The sequence below is a fragment of the Balaenoptera acutorostrata genome, chromosome 11, assembly GCF_949987535.1.
Source record: "Balaenoptera acutorostrata chromosome 11, mBalAcu1.1, whole genome shotgun sequence".
NCBI lineage: Eukaryota > Metazoa > Chordata > Mammalia > Artiodactyla > Balaenopteridae > Balaenoptera > Balaenoptera acutorostrata.
In genome coordinates, this window is record NC_080074.1 from 53,318,326 (window position 1) to 53,333,566 (window position 15,241).

At 40.2% G+C, this 15,241-nt stretch overlaps 1 protein-coding gene across 2 annotated transcripts in view; it reads left to right on the forward strand.

The window, feature by feature from the left end:
* Positions 1-1,083: 1,083 nt before the first annotated feature.
* The window catches only part of GNS (glucosamine (N-acetyl)-6-sulfatase), a 53,184-nt gene continuing 39,026 nt past the window's right edge, over positions 1,084-15,241 (forward strand). Inside the window, exons 1-2 of one of the 2 annotated variants that reach the window (XM_057556789.1) lie at positions 1,084-1,421; positions 11,511-11,570. In XM_057556789.1, coding sequence (XP_057412772.1) covers positions 1,230-1,421; positions 11,511-11,570 — 252 coding nt within the window. In that variant the 5' untranslated portion in view covers positions 1,084-1,229. The remainder of the gene's footprint in view (positions 1,422-11,510; positions 11,571-15,241) is intronic. The other variant, XM_057556788.1, reaches the window with a different exon arrangement.

A 15,241-nucleotide genomic window follows, 5' to 3' on the forward strand; every position in this document is an offset into this window, starting at 1 on the left:
TCTCTGACTTATGTCACTAAGCATAATACCCTCCAAGGCCAGAGATACTTCTGTTTTCCTAGACTTGGGCAGAGGGGCAGGGTAGAGCTGTTCTAGAGCTATCACAGAAATATTTGGAGCCCTAGTTTCATGGAATTTTTAATCCCTAAACATTACTTAATAACTTGGTTGGGTGACCATGTTGCAGTGTTTTGGTTTTTGTTCAATGTGCACATCCTCCAACATCATCTAAAAGGTCTTTCAAAAATTCACCAATTTTTAACAATCTGCCTGACAATGAAGGGGACACGGGTTCATGCCCTGGTCCAGGATGATCCCACATTCCGCGGAGCAACTAAGCCTGCGTCCTACAACTACTGAAGCCCGCACTCCTAGAACCCGTGCTCCGCAACAAGAGAAGCCACCGCAATGAGAAGCCCGCGCACCGCAACGAAGAGTAGCCTCCGCTCGCTGAAACTAGAGAAAGCCGGTGCGCAGCAACGAAGACCCAACGCAGCCAAAAATAAATTTAAAAATTTTAAAAATTCACCAATTTAATGTTATTGTAAATATTCCAAAATTCATCAAGGAATATTAGGCTGTCAGAATATCCCTAAATCGTTTGTTTGAAACCACGATATCAGCTGAGGAACAGCATAACCAGGCTTGGAGTTAAATTGAGTTGTAGAGAAAATTAAAAGCATTTAAATATAACGGCACTCAAGTGTTGTTGACTCAGGGATTAAATACGGTACGGCCCAGACTTTGCCCACCAGCTGATCTTACTACCGCATAGGCACATTTCTCCTTTCTCTTAATTGCTTCCTACTGGCTGATTCCCTCCTCCTCTTATCTGATCGTCCCCCCCATTTTAATCCCTGAACAAAGCGCCCTGGAACGGCTCCTACCAAAACCCAACCCCTGCCTGAGTCGGGAGCAAGCGCGGGTCTCGCTCCCCTATGGCTTTTCACCCCTTTCCGCCCACTTCCGGGTTTCCCTCGCTGCTGCTGTCTCCCCTCTTCCTTTCGGTCCGGAGCCCCGCCCCGCCACCCGTCACGTGACCTCACGGCGTGCTCCGCCTCCTGCCCCCGGTTCACGTGATCGCGCCCGGTAGAAAACGCCTGACCGCAGACCCCGGCCTTCATAGTGCAGTCGTTTTTTTTTTCTAGCTGCTCGTCGGCTTCTCGCTCTCTAGCCTTCTGCACGTCTTTCCCCTCCGCCCGGGGTCCACCCCCGGAGCCCTGTCCGCCATGCGGCTCCTGCCTCTGGCCCTGGGTGTGCCCCGGCGGGGCAGCCCTCGCCACCTGCCCTACTGCAGCCCAGCGCCGCTGCTGCTGCTGCTGGGAGGCTGCCTGGGGGTCTCCGCGGCGGCGGCGGGCTCTCGGAGGCCCAATGTGGTGCTGCTTCTCGCCGACGACCAGGACGAAGTGCTCGGCGGCATGGTAACTCTTCTTTCTGTTTCTGCCCCGCCCCTCCATCTCCCGGGCTGACTCCCTGGTTTCTGGCCCTCGTTCCCCATTCCTAACTAGCTGCCTCGACCCTGGGTAGGTTTGCTTTTGCCGCGCCAGGCCCTTGGCGCAGGCTTATGCAGCTGCGGGACTCTATTTCCTCTTTCCCCCGAGTCTCTCCTGGGTCCACACACACGCACGCACCACACGGAGCTTCTAGTCTGGACCTTACTGCTGAGGAGTTTGCTTCATGTCTCAAGACAAACATGTGGACGCCTGTTAGGGATGGGATGAACCAATGAGGAGCAGGTGCTGGCTAAGAGCACGCAAGCCTTGATTGTTCGTCTTTCAGGTTAGAGGACAAATCCAGCCCCCTCTTTGAGGAACCTAGGCCACTTCTGCATTTGACCCTGTGTGCAGTGTCTATGCCTGTTATTTATAAAATAAGTGCTGATATAAACTATTCTGGTAGGTAGGTTGTAGAACTCTTCAGGGTGTGCTTTGCCTCACAAGAATCAAGAAAATTCAATTAGCCTAATTGAACACCTGGCTGATGCATTAGATACTGTCAGCGTTCCGTTTTATATCAGATGGGGGGTGTCCTGAGACTTCATTCTTTCTCAGAGTGAATTTTGCTTCTGGATCTTAGAATTCTCGAATTTGTGACCTTCAGGAACATCTACCCAACCCCCTGCTCACGGAGGCCTAGAAAGTGGCTTGCTCCAGGCTCATGAGTAGTTGTGGCAGTCCAGACAAAATCCTCACTAGTGCTCTGACCCTGGGTATGGCATTACTCTTACCTTTTTAAAAACAAGTGCTTTATTGCTTTCTTCCTTTCAGTTCTCTTTTTGCTTTCAGCCAAATGCTATGAAAACATTTTAGGCACGAGTTTCCTAACTTTTACTGTGTGGGAACACCCTAGCTGAGTGTCTTTCAAACTGCTGATTTCAACCCTTAAGTGAGTTGTGAAATCAGTTTAGTGAGTAGCTACCAGCATTTTTACTTCCCTGTGGAATAGAGTAGAATAGAAAATGTCTGTGTGATACATGAGGTCAAGGTAAGCATATCCATATATAGATATGTCTTAGTTGTGCATTAAAATGTATTTTTTCCTCAAGGCTGTGTTCAAGGGTATGAGAGTCTTTTTTAATTTTTTTTAAACGTTTCTTTAATTAATTTATTTATTTTATATTTATTTTTGGCTGTGTTGGGTCTTCGTTTCTGTGCGAGGGCTTTCTCCAGTTGCAGAGAGCGGGGGCCACTCTTCATCGCGGTGCGCGGGCCTCTCACTGTCGTGGCCTCTCCCGTTGTGGAGCACAGGCTCCAGATGCACAGGTGCAGTAGTTGTGGCTCACGGGTTTAGTTGCTCCGCGGCACGTGGGATCTTCCCAGACCAGGGCTCGAACCCGTGTCCCCTGCATTGGCAGGCAGACTCCCAACCACTGCGCCACCAGGGAAGCCCCCGAGAGTCTTTTCTAAATGATGTTTAAGATGCTTGCGTTTTGACTCCCCGCTGGTTCCTGCCACATGTACCTCATTGCCTTTTAGTTTCTACCCAGCCCCACTAACAATGAAGAGTCTTGACTTAATGGCCCTCCTGGATTTTACTTTGTTTTTTCCACCATTCCAACTGCTACACTTATCCTCCACACAAAACTCCTTTTAAAACAAATTTGTGTGTGTGCTTTTGAAGTGTTTTGTCCAGAAAAAGCAAGCCATCTCTATCAAAACTTAATAATGGTTTAGTGACTTAATTAAAAGGCCCAGCTTTCACGGCTCCGTTGAAAACAAAATCCATCACTTAAATATAAGGTATTCAGAATTCAGTTTCTTCAATTCTTGTAGACCACCAATGTGGTCTGTGTATATTTGAGGTTTCTTCCCTTTAGCCTGTTAATCCTATTTGCTCCTTTAAACCAGTAGCAGATTCTTTTATACAGATGTTTGTGCTGGAGAGAAGAGCCAAAATTAAGTGGAGGGAAAAAGTCAAATTTAATACTCCCAGTTCTCTGGAGAATTCTGTCTTCTCCTGTAACCTTTTACAGAATACTCTAAATACCACTGATTGTCCAACAGGACTTGAAGGGGAAGAGCTAAGAAATAACGGCATTTGAGAACCTACTTGGAGCTAGTCAGAGTGTGAAGTGTTTTATACAGTGCTTCAATTATCACAGGAATCCTCTGCTGTAGGTATTGTCCTTATCTTAAAAAATGAGAAACTAAAACTTAGAAGGGGTTAAGTAACTTGGCCAAGGTTCATATAGCTATAATAAGGGGCAAAGCCCGGTGTCTTATAGTGTAAGAGCCCTGAGATTATATGCTTTTTCTCCTATTCTAGAATACTGGTAATACTGATTTACCAGATGTCATTCCACATACCCACATCAGCATAGTCACACCATAGATCAGAGATTTCTGCAGGTGACATGGAACTCCTTAATTTACACATAATACTTCATGTGTATTATTTTCATTTTTATGGAGAGAGGGAGGTCTCTGAGCCAAAAAAAGATCATGAATTGCTGCCATAGTTGGCAAATAAACAAGTATCAGTCCCCCAGACTAACTCAGGTCAAAGGATTATAGCACTTGTATGACTGTGGTTTGATGTGGAATGTTGCGATCATCTTTGAAGTAGTCTTTTATGTGGTAGCATCATCTTTAACCGTTCATTGTATTTGTTGTAGCTTTCATCTGTGGGACTCCATTTTTAGTTTTTGCCCAGGGAACCGTTCATCCATTTCTTGATTTTACTTGAATGTTGTTATGGTGTGATGGACACACTGTTCTTCACTGAAGCACAGGTTGCTATTTTTAAAATCATTCTCTAGAAAAACTGACACTTGGTCAAAACCTCAAGGAAGTGAGGGAAGGAGATGTAGGGGAAGAATGAATACATCGTGTCTTTGCTTAAGGCAAAGTGATCTTTCATTGTTAAAAGTTAGCTATAGAATTATCCGAATTGTCAAAACTTTATTTCAGAGCAGCTGTATATGGGGCCCAGGAAAGCAGATGACTCCTTAGGGGTTTTTTTGCTTCAGATGAGTAAAGTAGCACATTAGTCATATGCAAGTGTAAGATTGGCTGTTTCTTAAAGAATGTAGTTTGGCCTTAACGTGACCAGCCACTATCTTTGCTTAGATCTTGAGGATCCACTTTATCATTCAGGTTAGCATGGACACACATACACGTTTTTTGGTACAGTGTGGTTTCCTGTTTGGGACTTGTTTGATTAAGCACAGAGTATGGTTATCCCTTGTACTACCATTAGCAGTATAAAGGTTATGGTTATTGATATACATTTCTTACTTAAACTAAAATCTGAATTCCTATGCAGCCCTGCATCATCATCTGACTCCTGCCTACCTCTCTGACCTTGTCTCATTACCCCATTCTTCCCTTTACTTACTGTGCTGCTTCTAGCACGCTGACCTTTGTTCTGCCCTCACATGTGTTGCCTTCCTTCTCTGGCAGCATATTACTTGTTCACTCAACCTGAAAGCATCTTCTTCTGGAGCTTTGCCTGGCTGACTCATCATGTGACTCTCAGTACTGAAGTTACATCCTGAAAGAGGCCTTTCCTGACCACTCGTTGAAAGTAGTTTTCCCCTTTCCTCTCATCACCTGCAAGCACATGGTCCTGGTTTATAGTACTCTTCACTGCCTGAAATAATTGTTTGTTTGTTTACCTGTTGTTTGAGTACAAGGATCATGAGAGCAGGGACCTTCTATCTTTTGTCCACCATTGCCTAGATCAATGCCTGGCACACATTAAGTGTTTAGTAAATGTGTTATAATCACACAATTTAGTCTTACTATAAATCAGATATTCTTCAGTAGCTTTGCATAAATACCAGACAATTTGACCATTGTGCCCTATAATCAGCTCACATAAGTCCTTTTCCTATTTATACTTTGCATTCCTGTTTCCCCTTCCTGTGTACTCACTGTAACTCAGATTATTCATCAACCCAATGTTTCATTCAGCCCAGTGTTTTTTACTTGAGGATAGCACCCAGTGATGTTTTGTGGGAGATCATGGCTGGTGACATTCCTTCTGAAGGTTAGCAAAGACCTTATATATCTCTAGCATCCCCTGGGAACCTATTGTGGATCTAAGACCACATCATCAAAGACCTTTTTTTTTTCTTTAAATTTATTTCTTTTATTGAGGTGTAATTGACATAAAACATTATGTTAGTTTCAGGTGTACAACATAATGATATTTGTATATATTGCAAAATGATCACAGCAATAAATATAGTGAACATTCATCATAATGCATAGTTACAGAATTTTTTTTCTTGTGATGAGAACTTTTAAGATCTACTCTCTTAGCCACTTTCAAATGTGCAATACAGTATTACTAGCTGTAGTTGCCATGCTGTGCATGACATCCCCATGACTTCTTTATTTTTTTTCAATTTATTTATTTTTATTTATTTTTATGGCTGTGTTGAGTCTTCATTTCTGTGCGAGGGCCTTCTCCAGTTGCGGCAAGCGGGGGCCACTCTTCACTGCAGTGCGCGGGCCTCTCACTATTGTGGCCTCTCCCGTTGGCGAGCACAGGCTCCAGATGCGCAGGCTCAGTAATTGTGGCTCACGGGCCCAGTTGCTCCACGGCATGTGGGATCTTCCCAGACCCGGGCTCGAACCCGTGTCCCCTGCATTGGCAGGCAGATTCTCAACCACTGCGCCACCAGGGAAGCCCAACTTCTTTATTTTATAAGTTTTTACCTTTGGACACCCTTCACCCATTTCACTGCACCCACCCTCACCCCCCACTTCCTGTCTCTGGCAACCACTAGTCCGATCTCTGTATCTGAACTTGGTTTTTTTTGTTTTTTTAGATTCTACATACAAGTGAGGTTATACAGTATTTGTCTTTCTCTGACTTAATTCACTTAGCATAATGCCCTCAGAGTCTACCCATGTTATCAAAATGGCAATATTTCATTCTTTTTTATGACTGGGTAATATTCCATTGTATATATATACCACATCTTCCTTTCCATTCTTCCATTGATGGACATTTAGGTTGTTTCCATGTCTTGGCTATTGTAAATAATGCTACAATAAACATGGGGGTATTTAATCTTCGAGTTAGTGTTTTCATTTTCTTCAGATAAATACTCAGAAGTGGATTTGCTGGACCATATGGTAGTTCTGTTGTTAATTTTTTGAGTAACCTCCATATGGTTTTTCATACTGGCTGAACCAGTTTACATTCCCACCAGCAATTGCACAAGGGTTCCCTATTGTCTGCATCCTTACCAACACTTTTTATCTCTTGTCTTTTTGATGATAGCCTTTCTAACAGGTGCACAGTGCTATCTCATTGTGGTTTTGATTTGCATTTCCCTAACAATTAGTGATGTTAAACATCTTTTCATTTACCTGTTGGCCATTTGTATGTCTTTTTTGGAAAAATGTCTTTTCAGATCCTCTGCCCATTTTTGTTTTGTTTTGTTTTAAGATTTATTTATTATTTATTTACTTTATTTTTGGCCGTGTCTGGTCTTAGTTGCAGCACACGGGATCTTCATTGAGGCATGAGGGATCTTTTGTTGCGGTGCACGAGCTTCTCTCTAGTTGTAGCGTTTGAGTTTTCTCGTCTCTATTTGTGGTGCACAGGCTCCAGGGCGCATGGGCTTTGTAGTTGTGGTGTGCGGGCTCTAGAGCGCGTGGGCTCTGTAGTTTGTGGCACGCAGGCTCTCTAGTTGAGGAGCGTGAGCTCAGTAGTTGTGGTACGCAGGCTTAGTTGCCCCGTGGCATGTGGGATCTTAGCTCCCTGACCAGGGATCAAACCTGCGTCCCCTGCATTATAAGGCAGATTCTTTACCACTGGACCACCAGGGAAGTCCCCTCTCCCCATTTTTTAACTGGCTGTTTTTTTGCTGTTGAATTGTATGAGTTCTTTATATATTTTGCATATTAACCCTTTATCAAATATATGACTTGCAAATATTTTCTCCCATTCAGTATAAGTTGCCTTTTCATTTTGTTAATGGTTTTCTTGGCTCTGCGGAAGCTTTTTATTTATTCTTTAATTGAGCTAGAGTTGATTTACAATGTTGTGTTTCAGGTGTACAGCGAAGTGATTTATTTATAAATACATATATATTCTTTTTCAGATTCTTTTCCATTATAGGTTATTACAAGATAATTGAGTATAGTGCCCTGTGCTATATACAGTAAATCCCTTGTTTTTTATCTGTTTTATATATACTGCCATACTCCTAATTTATCTCTTCACACACCCCCACTTTGCTAACCATAAGTTTGTTTTCTATGTCTGTGAGTCTGTTTCTGTTTTGTAAATGAGTTCATTTGTATTATTTTTGTTAGATTCCACATAAAAGTGGTACCATATAATATTATATGTCTTTCTCTGTCTGACTTACTTAACTTAGTATGATAATCTTTAGGTCCATCCACGTTGCTGCAAATGGCAAAATTCCATTCTTTTTTATAGCTGAGCAATATTCCACTGTATATATATGTATACCACATCTTCTTTATCTGTTCATCTGTTGATGGACATTTAGGTTGCTTCCGTGTCTTGGCTATTGTAAATAGTGCCGCTGTGTACATTGGGGTGCATGTATCTTTTCAAATAAGAGTTTCTGTCTTTTCCAGATACAGGCTGAGGGGTGAGATTGCTGGATCATATCTTAACTATACTTTTAGTTTTTTAAGGAACCTCCATACTGTTTTCTGTAGTGGCTGCACCAATTTACGTTCCCACCAATAGTGTAGAAAGGTTCCCTTTTCTCCACACCCTTTCCAGCATTTATTATTTGTAGGCTTTTTGACGATGGCCATTCTGACTGGTGTGAGGTAATACAGTAATAGTTCATTGTAGTTTCAATTTGTATTTCTCAAATCATTAATGATGTTGAGCATGTTTTCATGTGCCTGTTGGCCATCTGTATGTCTTCTTTGGAGAAATGTCTATTTAGGTCTTCTGCCCATTTTTTTTTTTTAAATTTTATTTATTTATTTATTTTTGGCTGTGTTGGGTCTTCGTTTCTGTGCAAGGGCTTTCTCCAGTTGCGGCAAGCAGGGGCCACTCTTCATCGCGGTGCGCGGGCCTCTCACTATCGCGGCCTCTCTTGTTGCGGAGCACAGGCTCCAGATGCGCAGGCTCAGTAATTGTGGCTCACGGGCCTAGTTGCTCCGCGGTATGTGGGATCTTCCCAGACCAGGGCTCGAACCCGTGTCCCCTGCATTGGCAGGCAGATTCTCAACCACTGCGCCACCAGGGAAGCCCCTCTGCCCATTTTTTGATTGGGTTCTTCGGGGGTTTTTTTGATATTGAGGTACATAAGCTGTTTGTATATTTTGGAAATTAACCCCTTGTTGGTTGCAATGTTTGCAAATATTTTCTCCTGGCCCGTTGTCTTTTTGTTTTGTTTATGGTTTCCTTTGCTGTACAAAAGCTTATAAGTTTGATTAGGTCCCATTTGTTTATTTTTGCCTTTATTTCTTTTGCCTTGGGAGACTGATCTAAGCAAATATTGCTACAATTTATGTCAGAGAATGTTTTGCCTGTATTTTCTTCTAGGAGTTTTATGTTGTCATGTTGTATATTTAAGTCTTTAAGCCATTTTGAGTTTATTTTTGTATATGGTGTGAGAAAAATTTCTAATTTCATTCTTTTACATGAAGCTGTCCAGTTTTGGCAGCACTACTTAGTGAAGAGACTGTCTTTTCTCCGTTGTATATTCTTGCCTCCTTTGTTGTAAATTAATTGATCATAAGTGCGTGGGTTTATTTCTGGGCTCTCTATTCTGTTCCATTGATCTACGTGTCTGTTTTTGTGCCAGTACCGTACTGCTTTTTTTTTTCTTTTTTTTTTTTTTTTGGCTGCATTGGGTCTTTGTTGCTGTGCACGGGCTTTCTCTAGTTGCATCTTGCAGTGGCTTCTCGTTGTGGAGCACAGGCTTGAGACACGCAGGCTCGGTAGTTGTGGCTCCCAGGCTCTAGAGTGAAGGCTCCGTAGTTGTGGCACACGGGCTTAGTTGATCCACAGCATGTGGGATCTTCCTGGACCAGGGATCGAACCTGTGTCCCCTGCATTGGCAGGCAGATTCTTAACCACTGAGCTACCAGGGAAGTCTCACCATACTGCTTTGATTACTGTAGCTTTTAGTATAGTCTGGAGTCAGGGAGCATGACACCTTCAGCTTTGTTCTTCTTTCTCAAGGTTATTCTAGCTGTTCAGGGTGTTTTGTGTTTCCATACAAATTTTAAAATTATTTGTTCTAGTACTGTGAAAAATGCCATTGACATTTTGATAGGGATTGCATTGAATGTGCAGATTGCCTTGGGTAGTATGGTGATTTTAACAATATTAATTCTTCCAATCCATGAACATGGTATATCTTGCCATCTATTTGTGTAATCTCCAATTTCTTTCATCAGTCCCTTATAATTTTCTGAGTACAGGTCTTTTACTTCGTTAGGTAGGTTTATTTCTAGGTATTTTATTCTTTTTGATGTGATTGTAAATGGGATTGTTTCCTTAATTTCTCTTTCTGATAGTTCATGGTTACTGTATAGAAATACAACACTATATTAATTTTATTAATATTAACTGTATATCAACTTTGTATCGTGCAACCCTACCAGATTCATTGATGAGCTCTAGTAGTTTTTTGGTGATGTCTTTATGATTTTCTATGTATAGTATCACGTCATCTGCAGACAGTGATAGTTTTACTTCTTCCTTTGCAATTTGGATTCCTTTTCTTTTTCTTGTCTAATTGCTGTGGCTAGGACTTCCAATGCTAGGTTGAATAAAAATGGCAAGAGTGGGCATCCTTGTCTTATTCCTGATCCTAGAGGAAAAACTTTCATTTTTTCACTGTTGAGTAGAATGTTAGCGGTGGACTTGTTATATATGGCCTTTATTATGTTGAGGCACATTCCCTCTATATCCACTTTGAGAGTTTTTATCATAAACGGATGTTGAATTTTGTCACATGATTTTTCAAAATTCCTGAATAAGTTAGAATTCTCTAGCTAATGGGTTACTTAGGTTTTCTATCATCTGTATAAAACAATGGGGATAACTTTTTTACAGTATTGAAAATGACCCTCTTGTTAACATGGTTATGTATTTGGGTTATTAGTCTTTAAGAAATTATTACACAACAGAATACACTTAAAACTGTGTTCAGTATGGTCTCAGCTTTCACAGGAACTTCAGAATCGTTATGAGCTGACTCATAATACAACTGAAATAAGTTTCTTCACATCGTCCTTTCTTGCTGTCTGGAATCTGGATAAAGATTATTAGTATTTTTTATTGTTATTATTTATATCTAAGTGACCATCTTCATACTTTTTATCCTCACTCTAGGATTTGAAACTAGTTGTTCTCTATACTTGTCAGGATCTTAAGTTTTGAGCAAAAGATAAAAAGCAAGGATGTAAACGAAATAATATTCTGACTAGTCTTTTGCTTGACAAGGTTTTCTGTATATGTGTTTGCCACTTAGTTCAAGTCTTTGCTGGAGGTGGTGGTTGGTCTAGTGCAGAGGGCCATGAGCTTATGGTCAAAAAGTGTGCATCTGGGCTTAACCACCGAGTGTCTGATATTTGAGTTAGTGTCAGGGCCTTGTCTGGCTTTCAGAACCTAAGTGTTGTTTTATTTCTGTTTTAAAGGATGGAAGGCTCCTTTCATATCATTTTCCATATCCTGCTTCTAAAGATGAATTGATAGAGATAGATCTGCCCCACCTGTTTGTAAGGCAGCTGGTGACAAATGAGAGAAGGGCACCAAAATTTCATTACATTGAAATCAACATTGCTAGAATAATGCCATCAGCTGTGAACTTTCCCTTCCTGCAAGCATTATAACTCCCTGAACTTTTGCACAGGACATAACTGACTGTAACCAAACTTGTTTGGTTCATCTCCAGAATCACACGGGACGCTTGGCTGTTCCTTAGTGTCAGATAGAGCTGATCATTTGGGAATAAGAGGTTGAGAGTAAGATACAAAAAAACAAATTTTGTCCTGTGTGTTTTAGTTTATTGGAAGAAATTGTTTAATAGATAACTGTTTACTTTACAGACACCACTAAAGAAAACCAAGGCGCTCATTGGAGAGATGGGGATGACTTTCTCCAGTGCTGTAAGTTTTGAAGCTGATTTAATTTTGTTAGACTTTAATTGTGTTTATGTTCTAAGAAGGAACACTTACTTTTGGGTAGTCTACTGTAATTTATGTGGTTTTTTTCTAATTAAATGCCTGATCTAAGGGAAGGAGTCTATTTAATGTGATATAAATTTGTTTAATTGAAATATTACTTCTTAACAATTGAAGATTAATTACAGGTATTTTGTAAGCCATTCTCATCTAAAACTCAGAACTAGAGAAGTTTATTTAAAACTTCACTGTTTGAGGTTTGAAAATGGATTGTAAGAATCGGTTAACATTTGTACTGTGTAAAATGTTCCATGGTAAAAGCTTGCAGGCTACTCTACAAAACCCAATTAACCCTGATAGCCAAACCCAACAAAGATAATAGCAGCAAAATGAAAGAAACCCAACAACAACTATGTGTACATGTGTGTGTATATATATGTAAATAATATGTGTATATGTACATGTGTAAACATAAATACAAAGATCCAAAATAAAATACTAACAAATCAAATTCAGGAACCATGCTCATAACCAAGTCAGTGGTAGCCCAGCTTAATATCAGGAAATCCACTGAACAGCAGCATAGTGTTGTGGTTAAGAGCAGACTCTGGAACCAGATCACCCTGTTTTGAATGTTGTCTCTGCCTCTCTCCTAGCTGTGCGACCTTGGGCAACTTATTAACCTTTTTGGCCTTTGGTTTCCCCATTTGTAAATAGGGATACTAAAACCTGTCTCAGAGGTTAAATGGATTGTTACATGTAAACCAAGCACTTATATCAGTGCCTAACTTAGAGTAAGTACCACTACATAATGGTGGTTATTATATTGTTCACCAACATATCAGTGGTTAAAAGGAGGAAAATTAGATACTCATCTCAGTGGATGCTTGAAAGTCCTCTGAAATGTTGGCATCCTTTCCTTGTAACTTATTAAACTGTTACATCCATACTATGATGAATATTTCAAACAAATAGCACAACTTAGAGTTAAGGTTAAAGTCTCAGAGCACTGCTGTTAGGGAAGAGACGAGGGCCCAATATCTCTCACTTAATGTTCTTCTGAACTGTCTAGTCGTTGGCATAAGTCTTGTGGAATTCAGAGGTAAAAGTACTGGAAAAAGACAAAAATTGTTATTTCCACTTGTCTGGATTTTCTGCCTAGAAAACATAGAGTTGTTGGAAAACTTTTTAAATTAATAGAATTTAGTAAGGTAGAAATGAAAAAATAGAAGTAACTTTCTTCCATATAACTAGTTAGAGAAACATGGGGGAGAGAAGATCCCACTTATACAGCAGGAAAATATAGACTCTAGGAATAACTGGTGGTGGCCAGTAATGGTGAAGACCTATGAATGTAGTTACAAAATTTTGTGAGTGATAAAGTATTGGGTTGGCCAAAAAGTTCATTACAGAAGATGTTACGTAATGAAACTTCAAAGCTTTTGCACAGCAAAGGAAACCATAAACAAGCCGAAAAGACAACCCTCAGAATGGGAGAAAATATTTGCAAATGAATCAACGGACAAAGGATTAATCTCCAAAATATATAAACAGCTCATTAAGCTCAGTATTAAAGAAACAAACAACCCAATCCAAAAATGGGCAGAAGACCTAAATAGACATTTCTCCAAAGAAGACATACAGATGCAAGAAGCACATGAAAAGATGCTCAACATCACTAATTATTAGAGAAATGCAAATCAAAACTACAGTGAGGTATCACCTCACACCAGTTAGAATGGGCATCATCAGAAAATCTACAAACAACAAATGCTGGAGAGGGTGTGGAGAAAAGGGAACCCTCTTGCACTGTTGGTGGGAATGTAAATTGATACAGCCACTATGGAGAACAATATGGAGGTTCCTTAAAAAACTAAAAATAGAATTACCATATGATCCAGCAATCCCACTACTGGGCATATACCCAGAGAAAACCGTAATTCAAAAAGACACATGCACCCCAATGTTCATTGCAGCACTATTTACAATAGTCAGGTCATGGAATCAACCTAAATGCCCATCAACAGACGAATGGATAAAGAGGTTGTGGTACATACATACAATGGAATATTACTCAGCCATAAAAAGGAACGAAATTGAGTCATTTGTTGAAACGTGGATGGATCTAGAGACTGTCATACAGAGTGCAGTAAGTCAGAAAGAGAAAAACAAATATCATATATTAACGCATGTATGTGGAACCTAGAAAAATGGTACTGATGAACCGGTTTGCAGGGCAGAAGTTGAGACACAGATGTAGAGAACAAACGTATGGACACCAAGGGGGGAAAACCGCGGTGGGGTGGGGATGGTGGTGTGCTGAATTGGGCGATTGGGATTGACATGTATACACTGATGTGTATAAAATTGATGACTGATTTAAAAAAAAAAAGGAAAATATGTTAAAAGTTTAAAAAAAAAAAAAAGGAAAATATGTTAAAAGTTTAAAAAAAAAAAAAAGACGTTACGGAAAAACCCGAACGAACTTTTTGGCCAACCCAGTACTTTATACATAGATAGGCACATCATTTTCTGTGGAAAGACACAAGATTATAAAACGCTTATTCTAGTCAGAATCCCAACAAGGTTTTTTTAAGGCTGAATTAAGTGATTCCAAAGTTATCTGGAATAATAAGTAGGTTAGAATAATCAAGGTAAAATGTTTAAAGGAAGAGATTTCCCCACTGGATACTAAATGTCATATGAAGATCCAGTGAGCAGTGTGGCATTGGCCAAAAAATAGGTCAGGAAATATAAAAGGGAGAGAATTAAAAGAGTTGCCAATGTGAAAATTATAAAAGTCAAACATGTAACAAAATCAAAAAGCAAAAGTAAAAAATGGGAAGTATTTGTAACCTGATTGAATCCTTCCTTAACTCAAATTTTATGTAACAAGAGGGGAAAATGTGCAAAGCACATGAACAAGCCATTCACATGAACACAGTTGGTCAGTATGCATGAGAATGTTCATCCTCACCGGTATTTAAAAATGCCAAATCCAGTTTGAAAGGCCAAAGAAATGCTAAGTATTTCAAAGGGATAATATGTAATTCTGGCAAGGGCGTGCTCAAATGAGCATTCCCTCCCTGCTGGTGCGAGTATAAGCTACTATTAGCCTTCTGTAAAGTGGATCGGTGATGAGTATTAAGACCTAGACAAATATTGGGTTGAATAGGGTAATTCCGTTGATCACAGGAGCTAATAGAAGCATAATCAGAGTAGGAAAAAAATTTGTGTCCAGTGTATAAAGTGATGCAGGAAATGTATAAAGCTACAGATCAGCCTGAAAATGAACCTCTGCTTCTCTGACACATTAGATTCAAGCAGTATTCTTTATCTTTGTTCAAGACCTAGCTCCCACCATGCTGTATTCCTTGCATGTAAATATGTCTTTGGCAGATGAAATTAGAACAACTTTAGGTTATCCTGTAGAAAGAAACCAGCTGAAAAAGAAATCTGTTTTCTGGGTTCTATCTGCTTTACTGTCTCCACTAGGGGACTTAAAGCAGCTCTGAAATGTGTCATGTACAAAGAAAACCTCTATTCCATGGGAAACTAGAAATTTGACTTTGGAGCATTGAGCAGCTTGCTTTCTCTTTAGAAATGATGAGAAATCCATCTGTCTTGTGTAACTTTGCCTTTTTTGTTTCTCTTCC